Here is a 21,102-nt window from a genome sequence, read left to right on the forward strand (position 1 = left end):
ATGCATTATAAAAGGTACACTGTTTCAGTGTGGTGCCTTCAGATGGACAGTCTATGTGATTGAAATGTTGTTTTTTGACTGATGTGCATCATGGACACTTTTGCATTATAACAATAATAAACCGGATGAATTCAATTATAATTTGTGTCATTTCATTTATTTCTTAAATTGAGAAGATGTGCAATTGGTCTTATTCTTAACATAAGTAAAACAAGCTTTTTCCTCTGCTCGGATTTCATGCAAACCATTGCTGTAGCTTGTTACTGGCAATTCTACCTTAATATTAGTGTAATATCTTATTAAGAAAAAGTTAGATATATTTTCTTAAAATTAGATTCTTTTTCTAATGCAAAACTTGCTTGGCAAGATTAGTTTTCTTTTTAGGCAAAAAATAGGAACGATTTCCCAGAAACAAGTTTTTTTTTTTACTTTCTTAAGAATCCTTTTTTGCAGTGTAACTGGATATGCAAAAGTCTCTCGTTTCTGCTGATGTCTGTGCGTGACCTACAACAGCAAATGAGACCATCAGTGTGAAGATAAGCTATTTCTATGTAGTGTATATCCATACCCTGAGGAAACTGTGTCCGGGTCCGCCGCAGGTCGCTTCCAGGGAGAAGGGTGTGTCTGCAGACCTGGAGACCGCAGATTCAGACCTGCAGATCTGGACCCGCAGTTCTAGACCCCTTGTATTTTGTGACAGCGCCCTCTATTTCATTGGAAGCCAACATACCATTACAACTACTGAATATGGCCGACGACGATCCGAGTGTGAGTATTGAATGTGAATCACATTATTTGTTTAAACTATTTTGTTGACTTGAATTACAGAGCGAACTTCATGTTTTACAGTGATACGTTTTAAATGATATGACTGTCTTTACCATGATAGTCTGAAAGGCACGTCAAATATGGGTTAAAGTAGTAGGTAATAGTTTAGCTTGTTAGCAATGAACTGTTTGAGCTGCACATTTTGTTTCATGAAACCGAAGCGCGATGACGAATAATTTTAGCATTGCTTTAAATTAAACATGAATAAATGATTAAAGCAATGAAGTGGATGATATGAGAAAAACATCTATAGGCTTACATTTTCATACAAGCGTGAAACTGTTTACATATTGGCAATTAGTGTACTTTATGCTAAAAGTTAATTTCGTATTCATGTATATCATGTAATACACCTACACACATTTTTCCTTTATTATTCATAATATTATATATCACATGTGTTTATATCACTACACTGATATTACTCTATAGCATATATTTAGAGATTTTGTGGATAGAAATTAAGCTCATCCAGCGCAGATGATCAGAAATGTATTTTTGTCTATTATTAGGTTTTGGCCTTGTTTATGTGTGTAAAACGGTTGAAAAATCTTAACTTTGACTAATTAGGGACTCTCTTTTTAAGGTGCACATAACAATCCAGAAAGGAAACCACAGTGAAGTGGAGGAGTTTTGTGGAGGATCGAAAGGCAGATGAGGAAGGAAGGGGCACTATTGTTAATATGTTGATATAATAATGTATTTGCTATGCTCCAGAATCTTCAGTATTTCAGTGTAGACTGTGATAGGTATTTAATTTTTTAAGAGTTTCTGTTTTCAATTTTGTGATATGTTTGATTTCTTTTTCTCTGCAGATCTCCTTGATGTGTGATGTAACCACTGCACACAATAAAACATTTCAAACCATTTCAGTATTTCACAGCCTTTGTTTCAAATTCCCACAACAAAAGTGAGCACTGGACACCCAAGACCAGACATTTCCTATTATATGTTGTAGCGGGTTTGATCAATGCAGTGCAAGTTTTTGGCGTGCTAGTCAGAGCAGTCTGATGAATATTAAGTAATAAAGAACTAAAATAGGCTAGTTGGATCAAACCATACAGAACAACCAGCAAACAATAATGATGCAGAACAGCACCCAGGCATAAATCAGCAATTAAATCTTGGTATTTTTATTCGGGTGTAATAAAATTTTAAAACTGTAAATTGTAGTAAAGCATTAAAAGTCCAACTTCTTTCAAACAGTGGTGTTTGGGTGAGATGCTGATTTAGTTGCAGTTATACAGCCGTCCAGTAGGGCACGAAAAACAAGGGGTCTAGAACTGCGGGTCCAGAACTGCGGGTGTGAATCTGCAGTCTCCGGGTCTGCAGAGACATACTATTGTGGCTTCCAGGACGGAGTGATCTCAGATGGCACACGTCATCTTACCTAGCTGCTTACATTTATAGTGACTCTAATAAATAATCGCTATTCCTCCTCCTCAACCCAGTGGCGTCGCCTGGCCTGGGCATCCGGGGCTTTAGCCCTTAACGTTTTTTCTTAAGCCCCGGATAATTCAACTTCAGAAGAAATAATGATAACTGTACATTAACGAGCCACTAAAGAAGTTGTAGTTTTCCATTTTCAGTGAATGCAACACAGGATGACGTCAAGACTGGTTAATCAGAGAGAGGGGTTGCGTGAAGCACTGTGTTTTATTGGCTGATAGCCTCGCGTCACCGGGCTCTTCCGGTATCTAAACCGTTGGCGCGCTGGAGGGAGACGTTTTAGCAACAACATTCAAGATCATGGATATAAGACGTTTTTTCAAAAACAAGGAGGCTGACTCAGCTGAGGCTCATGTCTCCGGGGAGCCGTTACCAGAAACAGGTAAATGAATAATTTAAATTCTGTTTATTCCTTCAAAATTATGTGAAACGTGTAGTGTTAGGGGGGTGTGCCGGCGGAGCTGCGGGACAGTCCTCCCCGTTGATAGACGCTCTTAGGCAGGCTGAGAATCCCTGAAGGCTCGGTACAGCTGGCGACTTTTCCCACACATAAATTCAGTGATATTTTTCTCACATAAGTTACCAAAGATACCGCACACAACTACGTAACTGTTGTTATGTCCTTCTAACGTTGCTGTGTGGGTTGAAGTGTTGGCCTTTTTCTTTTTATTGTGAAAGCTGAGCTTTCACAATAAAACTCCCGAGGACTTCCGAAGGGCTGACGCACCTCTATCTCATTTTGCCTTAAACTGACTCATGTAATGTGCATTTTTTTGGGGAAAATATGGCTCCTGATATAGTCTGTAGGCATCATCACTCAACTTTTTCACATGGTCTGGTGTTAAAAAAAAAATAAGCAAAAAAAATAAGCAAACTAAAAATCGCAAATCATGTAACCTCTAACATTTTTTAAAAATTGAGGGGGAATATGACTTGGCTTCAGTCAAAAATATTTACAAAATATTTATTTTTTTGGCTTTAATTCCTGTGTTATCTATAAGTGCATCATCCTGTTTCTATCAATATAATATAATTTTATTTTGACACATTTTGAAGTACATGTTGGCAGTATTTGGCTGTAGACAAGATGCAATAAGGCTCAAGAAAGCATAGAGCTTTTTTCCCAGGTAGGATCCCCTAGACTTCCCTATAAGATTCTGGGCTCAGCCCCCAATGTTCTCAGTCCCAAGAAACGCCCCTGCCTCAACCTGTTAAAATAGCAGCAATCATCGGGTAAAAGTTCTGTGAAAGCACTGGACTCACCAACAGTCTCAGTCACACAGAGAAAATCCAGTCCTCGGGAAGTCAGGAAATCCTTCAGGATAAACGCTTTGTTCGCTAGCGATCTAGCATTTACCAGCCCAATCCTGGCAGGAGCCGGCGGGACCACGGCGTTAGCTGTCCGGGGAGCCACACATAGAGGCTGCAGGTTGCGCAGATTCACCCCACGCCAGCGGGGACGAGTAGAGCAGGGGCCGCGGGGCCCACCTCATCCGGGCCGACGACAGGTACCAGCCAGGCGTCGACAGGGTCCAGCGAGTGCAGAGAAATAAAGAGGCGAGGCACCGCTCCATACTCAGTCCAAGAAGCCGTGGAAGTGCTCGCCAAACAGGCCTTCAGCCTTACCAGCCGACTGCTGCGTTTACCCCAGGGGCGGTGGCACTTACGCCGGAGAGGTGGAGCTGGGGCACGGCAGAGGTGAGCTGGGATCCCCGATAGGAGCGGGGGGCAAAGTTTTCCTGTCTTGTTGTTTCATTCATCCCCAAAACAAACACACGCGCGAGCCAGGTAAGCGTCTTTACGACAATATGCGCTAGAGCTCATGGGAAATTTACCGTATTTTCCGCACTATAAGGCGCATCGGATTATAAGGCGCACCTTCAATGAATGGCCTATTTTAAAACTGTTTTCATATATAGGGCGCACCGCATTATAAGGCGCATAGAATAGAAACTACTGTAGTGGCTGGGGTTGCGTTATGCATCCACTAGATGGAGCTGCGCTAAAGGGAATGTCAACAAAACAGTCAGATAAGTCAGTCAGTCAAACTTTATTAATAGAATACAAACCAACGTTCTGACAACTCCGTTCACTCCCAAAACAAGTTAGTGCATTCACAATACGGTACCGTACGTACCGGTAGTGGTGTGGGACTGGAATTCCCCTTTACCGTTTTTACCGCTGTTACTTCGGCGACGCCCCCTGACTACGGTAGCCATAATTAACCAATAGGCTATTGATCCATATATAAGGCGCATCGGATTATAAGGCGCACTGTCGGTTTTTGAGAAAATTAAAGGCTTTTAGGTGCGCCTTATAGTGCGGAAAATACAGTAGGCTTCATTCCGGCAAAACACTACCGCTTTTGTCCACAGGGTCGCCAAAATCAACTCAAAATTAAGGGGCTTTAAAGGGACATTGTGTAACATTTTAAGTTGTTTATTGGCAAAAAATGATGTCTGCATTCATAAATATGTCATCACTGGTGTACTATTATCTCCACCAATAATCTGATTTATATTCTCGTAAAAGGAGAATTTCGGATTTGTTTGTACATTGTGCGGGTAAGTCGTCTGTGGGGTTCCATTATGTTTCGCCATCTTGAGAATACACCCGCCAGCAAGGGACATACAGCACCGCCTTCGGCGTTTTCGTTGAGAGCCAGGCCAACACTGCTTGACTGAGGAGCCGAAGGAGAGGAGCAAGAGGCGCTTCGCTACTACCCTGGCAAATTTGAAACAAAGTCCCACTCTTTGAGCATAATGCAGGATCATGCACTAACAGCTGTTAGTGGCGCAGTAATGCAAGGAGAGGGATGAGGTGTGTGAGGTTGAGCCACTTGTCAGTTGTCAAAGGACAAGATGTGATTGGTTTGTTTCAGTTTACACCCCCCCCCCCAACAGTCCTACGTTGTAAACACAGCCAGCATGGTGAGGAGGGGGTTTGTCAACTCGCGTCGCGTGTGTCTGTGTAGGAGCCTGAATGAATACTCCATGTAGTATCGGATGACATGGTTTCATCAGTGTTATCATAGCTTTTTGGTACACAGCGGCTACAGTTGTTACAATACGTGTTTGAAACAGTGAGGCGCTAGAGTGCGCCATCTGTTTGAATGCAATATATGATTTCAACGTTAGATGGGAGAAATTCCTACACACTGTGGCTTTAAACTATTAAATGAATGTAATAATTAGATTGTCATATTGTCAGATGTATTCTATTATTTCAGGAACACAGGTAAACACAATATTACACTATTGTACTGGCAACATAAAGAAGTAGACTTGGAGTTCTCTTTTTTGTGAACAAGTTTTTATTCTAGATATCCGTATCAATCTCAGTAGAGTAGAGAAAAAATGGAAAAACAGTAAAATGATTTATTTGTTTGGTCTAAAAAATGTAAGAAAATGGTATAAAATGTCAACCACTGTTTGCCAAATCCCAAGATGCAGCCTAAAATGTCTTGTTTTGTCCCAAACAAACATCATTAAACAATACTGTTACATGTAGAAGTATATGATCTCAAACAGACACTTCTCATTAACATACCATGGAAATGAACTGTATTTTCCGTATGGTTTTTCAGGTGCTTCTGGATCACGCTCTCATTTGTGGTTTTAAATTTAGGGCAGAGAGGACGCCCAAACTCGGATGGTGAAAGGGTTGTGTGCCCCAGACTGGCTTCGTCACTCAAAATAGAGGGGTGCATCTGAAAAAAGGAGAAGTCAATCAACATTGATAGCTGGAAAACATACTGAACATCAACCATTACCAATCTAAAGGACTCATGGTGGAGGAGGCACTACAGCTATTTATGTATCCACATGTGTATGTGTATTAAGTGCTCTGATGCATTACTAAAACATAATACAAATGTATATTTTTGCAGACACTGGGGGTTATGTATACGTTATTTATCTGACCCGGTTAACCCTCGGGGGTCGCTCATGTCGTATACCACATGATACGACTCTCGTTACTATTTTTAGAATATGTATGATGTATAGAACTTGATTGAGCAGTACGGGGTTGAGGTTATACAAGCATTAATACACAAGGACACCAGGCAAACCAAAAATTGGAGGAAAAAAAATGGCTTGTGTGCAGTGAGTGTGTGCACAGATGTTTTACACCACAACACACCAAAAAGCAGAGGAACAAATATCAACCCCGCTGCAAACTACACATCTAAATTAACCAGCACATTAAGCGAGGGCAGTAATAGTCTCTGACCAACATTAACAGTCTTTACACCCAGACACTGATGATAGGGAGCACAACAGACCTTGAGCAGCTAATGTTAAGTTAATACCAATCATGCCCTCGTTTTTACACAACAAATGTAGCTAAACCCACCATCCAGTGGCAGTAATTTGTGCCTGCCAAGATTCCCCACATAGACGTCCCCCTAATGATCCGATATATTACATAGAATTGCATCTTAGAAGAAGATAACGCACGTGTTAAAAGATAATGAAGATGACAGCGCATGTAAACGCAGCGGCTTGGTACTCTATGCTAGTGCTAGCTACTAGCTAGTACTGCTAGTGCTAAGTACCAAACAGAATTTCGTTGTACAATGTACAATGACAATAAAGTTGTCTAATTCTAATAATTAAAAGACTCATGCCCTTAGCGTTCTTTCTCTTACTTGTGCGTATATTGTTCGCAATCTTCTCTTAGTCTTTGTCTTCTCCGTCGTTGTTGTCTTCTTCTTCTTCTTCTTCTTCTTCTTTGGCAAATAATACACAGACCAACTTCCGCTGTGACTTCCGGTATGGACTGTGGATATCCATTCCATCCCTTGTCCGCCATCTTGTCTGCAGCTGGGTCCCTCTCAATTGCCTGGACACCCCCCTAGAACTGTATGTAATGAAACTCAACACTGAATATGTTTAATGAATGAAACTGACACTTAATAGAATAAATCATTATTATAAAACATTGTACAATTATCTACACTAGTTAAAGAACCTCCATTAATCTCGCAATTTAAATGTGAAAAGTCTCATTGACTGACGTCACCTGTGTGTATGCGGAGCAGAGGGGTGGAGGGAGTGGAGCTGTGGAAACATCCTGCAGTTCAACGTACTATCATGAGTTTAAATAACTTATTAGACTGATAGAGAAAGGTGACGTTTACAGTGCAAGCCCCAATAAGCAACACCACTTTCGAAACAAGCCCAAAGAAACGCAACCTACCCCAAAGTCACGGACCTGACAACCCTGCTTGTGTGCCTGCCTCTGAAAACAGGCAGGCACCCACCCATTTTATTGTGAGTAACGCCAATGGCGTTATAACGGGGGAGATAGTAACTTTTTTGAGTACTCGTTACTGAAAAAAGTAGTGCTGTTATTAACGCCTTTTATTTATAACCCCGTTATTCCCATCACTGCAGGTAACAAACTGCATCGGACTCGGGTTGGGTTCAGATTTAAAAATCAGAAAGTCTGTCAGGTACGAGCCAGGCTCGGCTATAATTGTCTCAGACTCAGGTCAGGTTCAGTCAGGAAAATGTGTCCCGAGCCACGCTCCAGTGTGCTCACCTGTGAGTGCGGACACGTGTCTGTGTGTGTGTGTGTGTGTGTGTGTGTACAGAGAGCAGAAGAGAATTGTAAACACGAAATGACATGTTGTCGTGTAAATAAGATAAAAAACATGGCTATGCAGTGTTGGGCAAGCTACTTGGAAAGTGTAGTGAGCTAAGCTACTAGTTACTCTAATATTAAATGAAGCTTCACTACATCAAAGCTATCACCCTCAGAAATGTAGCAAGCTAAGCTACAGCAAAATGAAAGTAACTAGTGCAACTACATCCAAGCTTTTTACTAAATTGAACCAACTTTGTGCCAAGTCAGTGTTATCTTACTCAAACCACAACAGCAAGAATGAAGACCTGCTTCAAACAGTCACAACACGGTCAAAAACGTACATGCGTGTGTGTATGTGTGTGTATACTGTAAAAACTCAAAATCTTACCAAGAATATTTATTTCTAGTCAAAACAAATTTCATTACAACTGAAATAAGACTCATCACCTAAAAAGTAACTTGTTTTTAGACAATTTTCACTTGTTTCAGGAAGATTTTCACTTGAAATAAGTAGAAAAAAAATCTGTCAATGGAGCAAGTTTTTTTTTTCTTATTGCAAGCAAAAAAACCCAACTTGCTCCATGGGCAGATTTTCATACTTATTTCAAATGAAAATTTGCTTGAAACAAGTATTTTTTTTTAAGTGTAAAGAGATTTGTTTTGACTAGAAATGAGGCTAGTAAACACATTTTAGTAAACACATTTTATAGTGAGCAGCATACACATGTATGTCCCCTACAAATCCCAACCGTGTTTACAAAGTTTGAATGAACAAGACGGACGCAAAGGAAACAGAGGCTGCGCATTGATCCTTTTGCCTCTGTCTGCAGGAACGCATATAAATCCCATTCATGATGGGGTCAAATGGATTATGTGCATTATTAACCACAAAACAAGCAAATACTTCATCTTAATGGCATATAACACTCATTATGCTTCAGCTGAATCCTCAAAGCAAATGACCATGTTAAATTGAAATTAGACCTAGTTTATCACGTTAAATGTCCGAAATTGTATGAAATTGCTCCAATGCATTAAACCAATCTTTGTGCATAATCACACAGCCTGATATGCCCTGCAAACACGGTGGGACTGCTGTACAGACCGTTGGTCTTTCTTACCCTAACCCTGGTTATTTTCTGAAACCACAGAGCAAAGAAATGTCTTTTTTTTCCCCCGGTCTGCTGTCAGCAGAGAGCGGTGGCTGCAGCGGAGATTTCAGCACCACGGACGGCGCACGTATAAAGACTTGACAAGCGTCTCCTCTAAATGTGTTTGCTGCTAGCGAAATTATACATAATAAATGAAGACAGTGACATATTTTCAATAAAAAACAATGAGTTGAACGTTCATTTCAAGCTTTTGTAGTACGAGTTTCAGAATTGTGCGAGTGCGGCCGGAGAGCGGGCGGCAATGTTTGATGCAGGAAACTCGATATGGACTTGAAAATCAATTTTGGAGTGGGGGTGGTTCAGAACGGCGGGGTTTTGGAATGGAGTGACTCTGTGTGGTAGCGGTGACAGTTTTATTTCAGTCCATAACAGAAATCCCCGTCTCGTTTGAGCTTCAGAAATGATTTTGGAAATGTAGCTTGTGTGGACGCTACCACGCTAAGGGATCAATAAAAGAGCTTAACTACTGAGAAGTTAATTGATTCAGAAAACAGCAACGCTACCACCAAGCTACTGAGAAATGTAGTTAAACTACAAACGTCCGCTACTGTAGTGACGCTACTGCCCAACACTGTGGCTATGTCTGTTTGTTTAATAAAAGGACAAGGTATAGACCTGTTCTATAGGAAAGGTAACCTTAAATGACTTCTGTTGTGATCTGGTGCTATATAGAAAATTAATTTAACTTGACCTTCAAGTGGGGGTGGGGCACCACCCTAATATAACGGTAGGGGAAACACTGAGCTGCTCTCAGCGTCAGGTATTGCTGCTGATGTTTACACTGGAGTTAGTTGAAAGCCTATCTCATTCATAAAGGATGCCTTTGGCGTCTATGTCACACACCGAGGGGCATAATAAAGCGTCATTATTTGCCGACCTGTTGATGACCTAAACTGTTCTGTCGGCTCAGGAGGTAGAGCAAGTCATCCTCTAATCGAAAGATCAGCGGTACGATCCCTGGCTCCTCTCGTCTGCATCCTGAAGTATCCTTGAGCAAGATACTGAACCCTGAGGTCCCGATGGCTGATTCATCAGTGTGAGAGTGTGTTAAAAACTGAGGAGCAGGAGGAATCTTATAGTAGCCTCAGCAAGAGTGCAATGGGTGAATGTGACTCATAGCGTAGAAAAGCACTTTGAGTGGTTGGATGACTAGAAAGGCACTATACAAGTGCAGGTCCATTTACCATTTACCATTTAATGAGAATGTGTTGGTTATACCAAGGCTGATACTAGTGGTTACCAAGGATATCAAATGAAAATTAAAATAGTGAGCAAAAACAAGAAAAGAAGAGTAAAAGCCTTTTGGGTAATAAAGAAAAAGTGGCTAACATTTTTATGCAATTTCTAAGTCATCCAAATTGGTCACACGTATGATAATATTTAGTTTATGAAAATAATGTTGTACTTCCTGTCTCCACAGGTAGTTTGCCCAATCTACCATATTCCTCATTACTGTAAATGTTACAGTGATACTGTTTCGCTGCAGCCTGCTCCCTTTACTGTTCCGTCAGATCAGCCGACCAATTACCGAAAAGATGCTGATTTTTTGCTATCTAGTAAAAAAACTTATGCAAACAACATACCCATAGTTTAAAGCTCTTTAAAAAGCTAACTCTCTCCTCTGAGATCTATTTCGGTTTACAGTAAATAGCTAGACTTCCTGTCATAATCAATACAATTGCTGGAGATTCTTAGATGAGGGGTGAAATGTCTTTTAGGCTAAAACAGAGGATCCAGCTGCTTTGCACTACCCACTTCATTACTTTTTAATGAGGAGACTAGGGAGCAATTGCAGGCAGGGGTGGGAGAAAAACATTGATTTTAAAGGTGCATCGTGATTCTCTTTTGAATGATTACATTTTAAGGCAGAGAGGAGAGGCCAATAATCAGACATTTTTTTATTTGACTTAAAAAGGTGCCAAAGGTCACCATACAGAGCATAAAATAACATACAGAGCAAGGTACATGAAGTCGCAAACACATATTGAATTTGATGCCTAAAACATGTTTCAAAAAAGTTGTGATGGTGCATCAGAAGACTGGGAAAGTTGTGGAATGCTCAAAAAACACCTGAAACATTCCACAGGTAAACAGATTACTTAGTGCCAGGTAATAGGATCATGATTCCATCGAAAGGTTCAGATGTTCAGAATCAAGAATGGGGCAAGGTTCACCACTTTGTGGAGAACTGCATGAGCAAGTAATGCAACAGTTTAAGAACAATATTTCTCTCTATTTTTTTCTATTTTCTCTTATTTATGGATTTCACCATCAATAATCTTCAATCTACAAACAATATCAAAAGATTCAGAGACTCTGGAGAAATCTCTGCACATAAGGGACGAGGCTGAAAACCAACATTGAATGGCCATGACCTTTGACTGTCAGGCGGCACTGCATTAAGAACTAACATGATTGTATAAAGGATATTACTACATTGACTCAGGAACACTTTGGAAAACCACTGTCAGTAAAGTTCAACGCTGCATCGATGAATGCAAGTTAAGACTATGCAAAGTGAAGGCCATTTATCAACATTTCAAATTGTTTTTGGAAATCATGAGCGTCGTGTCCTCCGGGCTAAAGAGGAAAACGACCATCCAGGCTGTTGCCAGCTCAAAGTTCAAAGCCAGCATCTGTGATGGTATGGAGGTGTGTTAGGTGACCTGCCTGCAGTCCAGACCTGCCTCCCATTTAACATGTGTGGGACATTATGAAGTGCAAAATAAGACAATAGACTGTTGAGCAACTGAAGTCTTATATCAAACAAGAATGGGAAAGAATTTCCCTTACAAAACTTCAACTTCAATTAGTGTACTCAGTTCCCAAACACTTACTGCTTGTTGTTAACAGAAAAGGTGATTTCACAGAGTGGTAAACATGCTCCTGTCCAAAATTTTTTTTAACATGTTGCAGGCATCAAATTTTGAATGAGTACATGTTTACACAATACAATAAATTTTATCATTGCGGACATTAAATATCTTGTCTTTGTACTGTATTCAGTTGAATGTAGGTCAGAAAGTGTCCAAACTTTTCTAAAATTGAGGTTGTACTTTAATTTGGATCATTATAAATGCACTATTTTTCAAAACAGCAAGTAGTCACATAATAAGAGAAAAAATCATATAGAAATGGAAAATTCTGTTGCATCAATAATCGTTTTATAAGTCCATCGTAGTATTGTGAATTGAAATTGTGAGGTGCCTCGATATTTAAGCCACCAGTTCCTCCTCTAAATACTGTGGCACATCTTTCACAACAGTCATATTCATCTCATGTATAAACTGGTGTTCACTGAAAGGCAGCTCCTCTGGGTCTGGTATCTCTGTTCATGTGAGTCCATGTGTTGTGAGGGGGCTGACAGCTCCACCTGTGTGTCAGCTTCCTGTTGGGTCATTAGAGGAGGACAACGAGACAATGAGAGCACTTGTCTCTGCTATAAAAAAAGACACAATAATACCTCCTCAACTGGGAGTGGTCTGGTTAAATGACTCAAACACAGGACAGGGATTGTTTGTGTGTGTTTTGTTTTTTGAAGCCCAGTGTGTGTCTTTGTGATATGTAAATATAATATGTGATATGTGATATGTAATATAATATTCAGGGCCACCAATTAAATCACGGTTGTGCCCTCCCTGAATTTGTTAATTGGTGTGATGATAGCTTCCTCGACCTAAATGTGTCAGAAACCAAAGAAATGATCATAGATTTCAGGAAATCCAGTGTCAACCCCAAACCAAGCACTATCAATGGTGAAGAGGTACAAATAGTCAATCAATCAATCAATCAATTTTATTTATAAAGCCCAATATCACAAATCACAATTTGCCTCACAGGGCTTTACAGCATATGACATCCCTCTGTCCTTTGGACCCTCACAGCGGATAAGGAAAAACTCCCCAAAAAAACCTTTAACGGGGAAAAAAACGGTAGAAACCTCAGGAAGAGCAACTGAGGAGGGATCCCTCTTCCAGGACGGACATGTGCAATAGATGTCGTACAGAACAGCATAATAAATTAACAGTAATCCGTATGACACAATGAGACAGAAAAAGAGAGAGAGAGAGACAGAGAGAGAGAGAGATGCAGGACAGACGGTAATGACAGTAGCTTACAACAACATTAATGAAAGTAATAATATTATAATTATAGTTCTGGCTACTGTGATGCAATATGTTGAAAGTATGTATTAATATCTGACAGTATACATATGTGACAATAATTATATGTGTATAATAACAGTAGAAGTATGACTAATGATGACAGCAGCAGCAGGAGGCATCTGGCAGGACCACGGCAGCAGCACAACCACACGTCACACTATCCAGGCACCGCTGCAATATAAGTTAATCCGAGAGACAGTGGAGCACAAAGGCTCCGGAGAAGAAGCCAAATTAGTGACATCCAGAATGGCTGAGTTAGCAAGATGCAGTAATAGGATACGAGAGAGAGAGAGAGAGAGAGAGAGAGAGAGAGAAGGTGCTCAGTGTATTATGGGGGTCCTCCGACAGACTAGGCCTAAGTCAGCCTAACTAGGGGCTGGTACAGGGCAAGCCTGAGCCAGCCCTAACTATAAGCTTTATCAAAGAGGAAAGTCTTAAGTCTAGTATTAAATGTGAAGACGGTGTCTGCCTCCCGGACCGTAACAGGAAGATGATTCCACAGGAGAGGAGCCTGATAGCTGAAGGCTCTGGCTCCTGATCTACTTTTGGAGACTTTAGGGACCACGAGTAACCCTGCGTTCTCACAGTGCAGTGCTCTGGTGGGATAATAAGGCACTATGAGCTCTCTAAGATATGATGGAGCTTGACCATTTAGAGCTTTATAAGTTAATAGTAGAATTTTAAATTCAATTCTGGATTTTACAGGGAGCCAGTGCAGAAAAGCTAAAACAGGAGAAATATGATCTCGTTTCTTAGTTCCTGTTAGTACACGTGCTGCTGCATTCTGAATTAGCTGGAGAGTTTTTAAGGACTTACTAGAGCTACCTGATAATAGAGAGTTACAGTAATCCAGCCTTGAGGTAACAAAAGCATGGACCAATTTTTCTGCATCTTTTCGGGTCAGGATAGGCCTAATTTTCGCAATATTACGCAGATAAAAAATGCAGTCCGTGAGGTTTGTTTTAAATGAGAATTAAAAGACAAATCTTGATCAAATGTTACTCCAAGGTTTCTTACGGTAGTGCTAGAGGCCAGAACAATGCCATCTAGAGAAACTATGTCATCAGATAAAGAGTCTCTGAGTTGTTTGGGGCCAAGAACAATAACTTCAGTTTTGTCTGAATTTAACATCAAGAAATTGGTGCTCATCCAGGTTTTATGTCTTTAAGGCGGTTATGGAGTTTAGTTAATTGATTACTTTCTTCTGGCTTCATAGATAAGTACAACTGTGTATCATCCGCATAACAATGGAAATTTACAGAGTGATTTCTAATGATGTTACCTAAAGGAAGCATATATAGAGTAAATAGGATTGGTCCAAGCACAGAACCTTGCGGAACTCCAAAACAAACTTTAGTACGTAAGGATGATTCAGTATGAACGTGAACAAACTGAAAATGATCAGATAAATAAGATTTAAACCAGCTTAGTGCAGAACCTTTTAGGCCAATTAAGTGTTCCAGTCTCTGTAGCAGAATTTGATGGTCAGTTGTGTCAAACGCCGCACTAAGATCTAATAAAACAAATACAGAGATGAGTCCTTTGTCAGAAGCAATCAGAAGGTCATTTGTAATTTTAACTAGTGCTGTCTCAGTGCTATGATGCACTCTAAATCCTGACTGAAATTCCTCAAATAAATTATTATCATGGAGAAAATCACACAGCTGGTCTGCGACTACTTTCTCAAGGATCTTTGAAAGAAAGGGAAGATTAGATATTGGTCTATAGTTGGCTAACACCTCTGGATCCAGGGTGGGCTTTTTTAGTAGAGGTTTAATTACAGCTACCTTAAAAGACTGTGGTACATAGCCTGTTAATAAGGATATATTGATCATATCTAATATATGAGTGTTAACTAAAGGTAAGACCTCCTTAAGTAGCCTAGTTGGGATGGGGTCTAAGAGACACAATGATTTAGATGAAGAAGTCATTGCGGTCAGTTGTTGAAGAGAAATTGGGGAGAAGCAATCTAAATATATATTAGGTCTTACAGTTGTGTTTGAGGTTAGATAGGTACTATCTGAGGACAGGAGGTCCTGAATTTTGCCTCGAATAGTTAGAATTTTGTCATTAAAAAAGCTCATAAAATCATTACTGCTAAGGGCTAAAGGAATACAAGGCTCAATAGAGCTCTGACTCTCAGTCAGTCTGGCTACAGTGCTGAAAAGAAACCTGGGGTTGTTCTTGTTTTCTTCTATTAGTGCTGAGTAATAGTTTGCTCTGGCATTGCGGAGGCCCCTCTTATACGTTTTGAGACTGTCTGCCCAGATTAAACAAGATTCTTCCAGTTTGGTTAATCGCCAATTCCTTTCAAATTTTCGCGATATTTGTTTTAACTTACGGGTTTGAGAGTTATACCAAGGAGCGACCTTTCTTTGCTTTGTTAACTTCTTTTTAAGAGGAGCTGCAGAGTCGAGTGTTGTTTGCAGCGAGCCTACGGCGCTATTGACAAGATGATCAATGATGATCAATAGAACAAACGTACAAATACTTGGGCAATGTATTTGACTCACAACTAAAATTCAGTGAAAACACTGACAGCATTGTAAAGCGAGCTAACCAAACAATCCATCTGCTGAGGAAACTCAACTCTTTCGGTATCAGCAGAAATATCTTGTGTACCTTTTCAGGGTGACCGCGGGTCCTTAAAAAGTCTTAAAAAGTCTTAAATAATTTTTTTCAAATTTAAGGCCTTAAAAAGTATTAAATTGTCTTAAATTCAGATCAGACAGGTCTTAAATGTGCTCGCGAAAATTTTTGGTAAGCACGGAATGATCTAAATCTCGCCCCGTCGTTTAGATCACGTGACGCAATGAGTCTGCTGCAGACCCGCAGAAGAAGAAGAGTGTGCTGCATCTTTGCTAGCTAACGTGGCTTTCTTGGTTGCACGAAATGGGAAAATGCCGATTTAATGACAAGTGGCTTGAAAACACAGACTACTCGTCGTGGTTAAGGCCCGTTCATGGAAATGTTTATGAAGCCAACTGCATAATGTGCCGAAGGAATTTCAAACTTGGGACAATGGGAATCAAAGCGGTGGATTCGCATTTGCAGAGCGGGAAGCACAAGGACTATACCAGAGCCCGCCAGCAGACTCCGATTGCCCGTTTCTCCTCCACTCTACCCACCGCCAGCAAAGATGTTACGACCAAGGATGTTACGGTGGGAAATCCACAGCCAACATCGTCATCATCTGACATTCGCACAGCTTGTGGCTCTACGCCAACACTTAGAGCAGAAGTGATCTGGGTGCTGAGGACGGTGACTAGCCATCATTCGTACAGATCAAATGAGGGAATAGAAAACGTGTTCAAGGCCATGTTTCCAGACTCTGTGCTTGTACAGACATTTACATGTGGACGAGACAAAGCGAGTGCGTGGCCAAATTTGGATTGGCCCGCATATTAAAAACAACTCATAGCGAAGTCAACATGGGCCCATTTGTGATCATGCGAGACACTGAACCAAACAACAAAAAGCAAACAGTTGGACCTGCATGTGCGTTATTGGCGAAATGACCACGTTCAGTCAAGATACTATGGGTCACAGTTCATGGGCCACGCCACTGCTCAGGACCTGCTTCAACATTTCAAGGTGAGTTATCAGTCTGTTTATTAACTCTTGTATAACTTAGATCAGCGTATCATAGTATATATATAACTATATTATATAGGCAGGTGGTGGACGCACAGTAGGCTAATGTAGGCTCATGATAATTCATCACCTGACAGGGTCTGACAAAAACGGTTAAAAAAATAACCGGCGGGCCAGCAAAATCTGCCCAAACATGCTCAGGCAAGCACCGACTCTGATCTTTTTTTTTTTTTTTTTTTTAGTGTTTCATATTGTTATTATTTATGATATTGCGGTAGACAGACACAGCCGATGCTTCTTTCATTGCTGACGTAATTCACGTAATTCACAAGCCGACAGAGACATGCAGGTGCAGTAAACGTTTCCAAGGTAACAGGGCGCTCCACCAACCAGAGATGTCGTTAGGATTGTGGGTAGTGTAGTACTTCCATGGCATCGTGAAAAAAACTCATTTCCCTTAAAACAAGGTTGATTTCGCACAGACTTGTAGCTTCTGCTGGAGCAGATTTTTTTTTTTTTTAAATCTCATAGCTCGTGGTCAGTCTACCTTTAATAAATTCCACAGTATGGCTAATAATCACTATTCTAGTTATAGAATATCACTGGGATTTCACTTCCAGAACCTCACTGCTTATGTCTATAGAAACTGTAATGTTTTAGCAAGGTACTTTATGGTTACACTGAGTAAAGCTTACACAGGCACTTTTTGCAGCTCAAAGTAGTGGACTATTCGTAATGCAATTATCATATTTTTCAAAGTTAAATTGGAGAGCATATCATGTGAAACAGTACTTCACTCATCCATTCGCTAATAAGGAAATCACCAATCATACAAGTTGTGAGCAGAATATTGTCAGTGTGAACTGTGTTTTGAGGGTTATAGTGAATGCAGACATTTTATGCTGGTTGTTTACCTGCCAAAATGTCTAAATAGTGTACAGATTTACCAGCCACAGACAAAAATTACCAGAATTTGGTTGGTAATATCTCCCACACTAAACTGTAACTCTATAGACTAGCTGCAGTGGTTGTCTAGTTATTTAAATAGCTCATGTTGCTTCATTTGGGAAATAGTATTATTTTTTTCCTTTTCTTCTGTTTCTGTCTTTTTTTTTTTTAAATCTCTCCCAGTCTGATATTAATCTGAAGTAGAATGTAAGAGATGAGATGTCTTGACTGCTGTATCGCTAATGTCTGCATTTTTTTTTTAAATTCCCAGGAGTGTGTGCAGCAGCTTGACCTGAGAAATATGATTTCAATCTCCATGGACGGACCCAGTGTCAACTGGAAGTTTTTTGACCTGCTCCAGCAAGAACAGGCAGAAGAGTTTGGAGGTGCCAAGCTGACCATGGTTGGGAGCTGTGGGCTGCACACACTGCACAATGCCTTCAAAAGTGGCTTCAGTGTCTGGCAGCTGGAGAAAGTACTCAAGGCATTGCATACAGTGTTCCACAATACTCCTGCTCGAAGAGAGGATTTCTCCACTTTGACCAAGACATCTGTGTTTCCCCTACCATTCTGTGGGCATCGCTGGATAGAAAACCTACCCGTCGTCGAGAGGGCTATTGCAGTATGGCCAATGATCGTGATGTACGTGGATGCAGTGACGAAGAAAGAACTTCCAAACCCTAAAACATCATCCTATGACGCTCTTGTAGAGGCACGGAAGGACTCTCTTATAATGGCCAAGTTGCACTTCTTCATGGCTATCTCCAGGACCTTCACCACCTTTCTAACTACATATCAGACAGATGAGCCTGTGATGCCATTCATCAGCAAAGACCTGGCTGTGCTCATGAAGGTAATGAATAACATGCCCTGGATTTAGTGTATGATATTTCCATTTCAATTCAGTAACTCCCCACTATTGCCGATAGGTATAGCACTGCATGTAACACTTGTTTGTTTGTATTGTTATTTATGTCTTTTATTGTATATGTACATGTGTATGTTCCCAGAGCCTGCTGAAGAGGTTCATCAAGGCAGAGATCCTTAAAGACATCACTACACTGCAGATGGTGAGACTCGACACGACTGACAAGAAAACAAGAGTCCACCTAAAGGATGTGGACATTGGCTTAGGAGCAGAAGCAGTCCTAAAGGTATTGTGGGAAATATTAAACAATGGTTAGGATACAGGAAAGCAAAACTTTCTTTTCTCCTTAAAACATGTAGTCAGTCTTACACCCCCTCCTCCACCCTTATTGTTAGGAACTCCAGAGTAGCCCCAGCAGCAGTGTAGGAGAGCTCAGTGTGTTGGAGTTTAGAAGAGACTGCATGGAGTGTTTGACTAACATTGTCCAGAAAATGCAAGACAAGAGTCCACTGAAGTACAACACTGTGAGGCAGATGGCATGTTTGGACCCAGCAAACATGTTCTCAGACCCCGACTTGTGCCAGGAAAGAATGAAACGACTTGTTCAGAGGTTTCTGCAAGACAACCAGCTGTCAGGAGGTGTCTCTGCTGGTATTTAAGTTTTCAGAAGTCTAGCAATATGTACACTGTCACACTTACCTGAAGCTTGTTCAGTCACAGCACAGCACAGTACAGTAGTGATATGCTTGTCTAGTTAAGTACATTTTTCATTACATTGATTGATTGTGTTATTTATTTTGTGTTAATCTGTTTTATGGCAGGTGACATGATTGTCCAGCAGTTTGGAAACTTCTTGTCTCTGGAGGCAAAAGCTGAATCCTTCTCTTCTTTCCAACCTGTGCGGACAAGACTGGATGTTTTCCTGCATGGACTCCTCCATCAGTCCTACCCTGAGCTCTGGACTTTCTGCAAGAAACTTCTGCTCCTGTCTCATGGTCAAGCGACAGTTGAGAGGGGCTTTTCTGTAAACAAGGAGGTAGAGGCTGATAACATGCAGGAGGACACAGTTGTTGCTCAGAGAATGATATGTGACTATGTTTCTGTCTGTGGTGGGGTTCTCAAAGTTCCTCTGACAAAGGAGCTCCTGGCAGCTGCAGCCTCAGCAAGGTCTCAGTATCGGCTACACCTGGACCAGGAAAAGAGAAAGAAGGAGAGCAACACACGAAGAGAAAAGAGAAAAGTTGCAGAGGAGTACCTTGAGCAGCTCAAAAAAGAAGGTGACACTGAGTGAGGTAGCAAACAGCCTAGAAAAGATGCAGATAAACTGGCAGAGCAAGCTGAGGGTCACTCAGGCACACTCATGGCCCAGCTAATCACCAAGTCCAACATACTCAGAAAGAGATACAAAGACAAAGTCGCAGAACTGAAAGAGGTTGCAAGAGAGCTGGAAGATAAATCAGCAGAACTCAGGCACATGCCTTGATGTCCAGTCAGACATTTTCTCTTTCCCTTACCTTCCCACCTTCCTCTTTTACCTCACCTCAGAATTCCTGTTTTTCAAATGAAAATTGTGTGTTCACATTGTTATGTCTGAAGTGGGCCTATAATAGAAATATAAGGTTTAGCCAGGACAGAAATTAAGCTGCTATTGTGGGTTGGTCAGTGACAAGTCATATTAGCAAGTAGTATGGTACAGTGGCTTCTTTGCTGGAATTATTTTTGTTATTTACAAACAACATTACTCTGACTCCCATACAAACGCTTGTCCTATAGTGAGGAACAGCTGTGTTGTGGAAAAAGCTTTAATATGAGCTTTTAGTTGTTATCTAGATTGTTATCTTACCTTCTTATTTAGTTCTGTTGCCACTGGCATTTTATGAGACTCTTGTTTAAAGAAAAGACAAAAGAAAGTGAACGAGCCACCAATATCCCCTCATCTATGGATGTCGAAATTTTAAAGAAGATAGTGTCTGATTAAACTGTTGGTCTGAAAGAGGTCAGAAAATGATGAAAAATGTCCGAACAGTGTCCCAAAAGCCCAAGGTGACGTCCTTAACACAATCCAAATACAGTCAGTTAAGTCTCATAGAGAGGTACAGAAACCAGAAAATAGTCACATTTAGCTGGAATTAGCGAAATTTTCCTTAATTAAAATAGTGGGTGGCGTAATCGTTATAGCTCTAACTTATTTGGACATGTGTTCTTTTTTTGTATCTTTTTCATGTCTTTGTTTTACAGTAGAGATACAAAAATAAACAATGTACTATATCCCCTTCTGTCTTAATTTGCATTTGTTTACTTCAGGTGAGGTAATTCACAAACTTCACCTACTGGCTCAGTTTAAATAACTGTTCTCTTTCCACATTAATAAAAACATTTGAAGGATGTTGTTGAACAACTGATTATTTTCATTTTTCCTAATTGTACATTTTTAACTGACATCAGTGCCTTTAATTGTAAAAGAATATATTTTCACTTTGGTCCA

The 21,102-nt window shown here is 40.5% G+C and overlaps 2 protein-coding genes across 4 annotated transcripts in view; both read left to right on the top strand.

Annotated features, from left to right (window-relative positions):
* The window catches only part of c1qtnf4 (C1q and TNF related 4), a 144,076-nt gene that overhangs the window by 115,287 nt on the left and 7,687 nt on the right, over positions 1-21,102 (top strand). Inside the window, exon 1 of one of the 3 annotated variants that reach the window (XM_049603268.1) lies at positions 2,651-2,659. The exons of 1 other annotated variant lie outside the window; for it this stretch is intronic. The gene's annotated coding sequence lies outside the window, so the exon portion shown is untranslated. Of the gene's footprint in view, positions 1-2,650; positions 2,660-3,870; positions 3,976-21,102 lie in introns of those variants that run through there. One more of the 3 variants, XM_049603259.1, reaches the window with a different exon arrangement.
* LOC125879085 (uncharacterized) lies at positions 16,229-19,908 on the top strand. The gene is made up of 6 exons (XM_049560724.1): positions 16,229-16,546; positions 16,736-16,801; positions 18,021-18,602; positions 18,760-18,903; positions 19,013-19,268; positions 19,439-19,908. The coding sequence occupies exons 1-6, from the start codon at positions 16,229-16,231 to the stop codon at positions 19,906-19,908; spliced, it is 1,836 nt and encodes a 611-aa protein (XP_049416681.1).

Source organism: Epinephelus fuscoguttatus, linkage group LG2, assembly GCF_011397635.1.
Source record: "Epinephelus fuscoguttatus linkage group LG2, E.fuscoguttatus.final_Chr_v1".
In the NCBI taxonomy this organism is placed as follows: domain Eukaryota; kingdom Metazoa; phylum Chordata; class Actinopteri; order Perciformes; family Serranidae; genus Epinephelus; species Epinephelus fuscoguttatus.

Coding starts and splice junctions, on each gene's coding strand:
- LOC125879085 (XM_049560724.1), top strand. CDS start 16,229: ATGGGAATCAAAGCGGTGGATTCGCATTTGCAGAGCGGGAAGCACAAG. Junction 16,802..18,020: donor ACCTGCTTCAACATTTCAAG/GTGAGTTATCAG, acceptor TTAAATTCCCAG/GAGTGTGTGCAGCAGCTTGA. Junction 19,269..19,438: donor GTCAGGAGGTGTCTCTGCTG/GTATTTAAGTTT, acceptor GTTTTATGGCAG/GTGACATGATTGTCCAGCAG.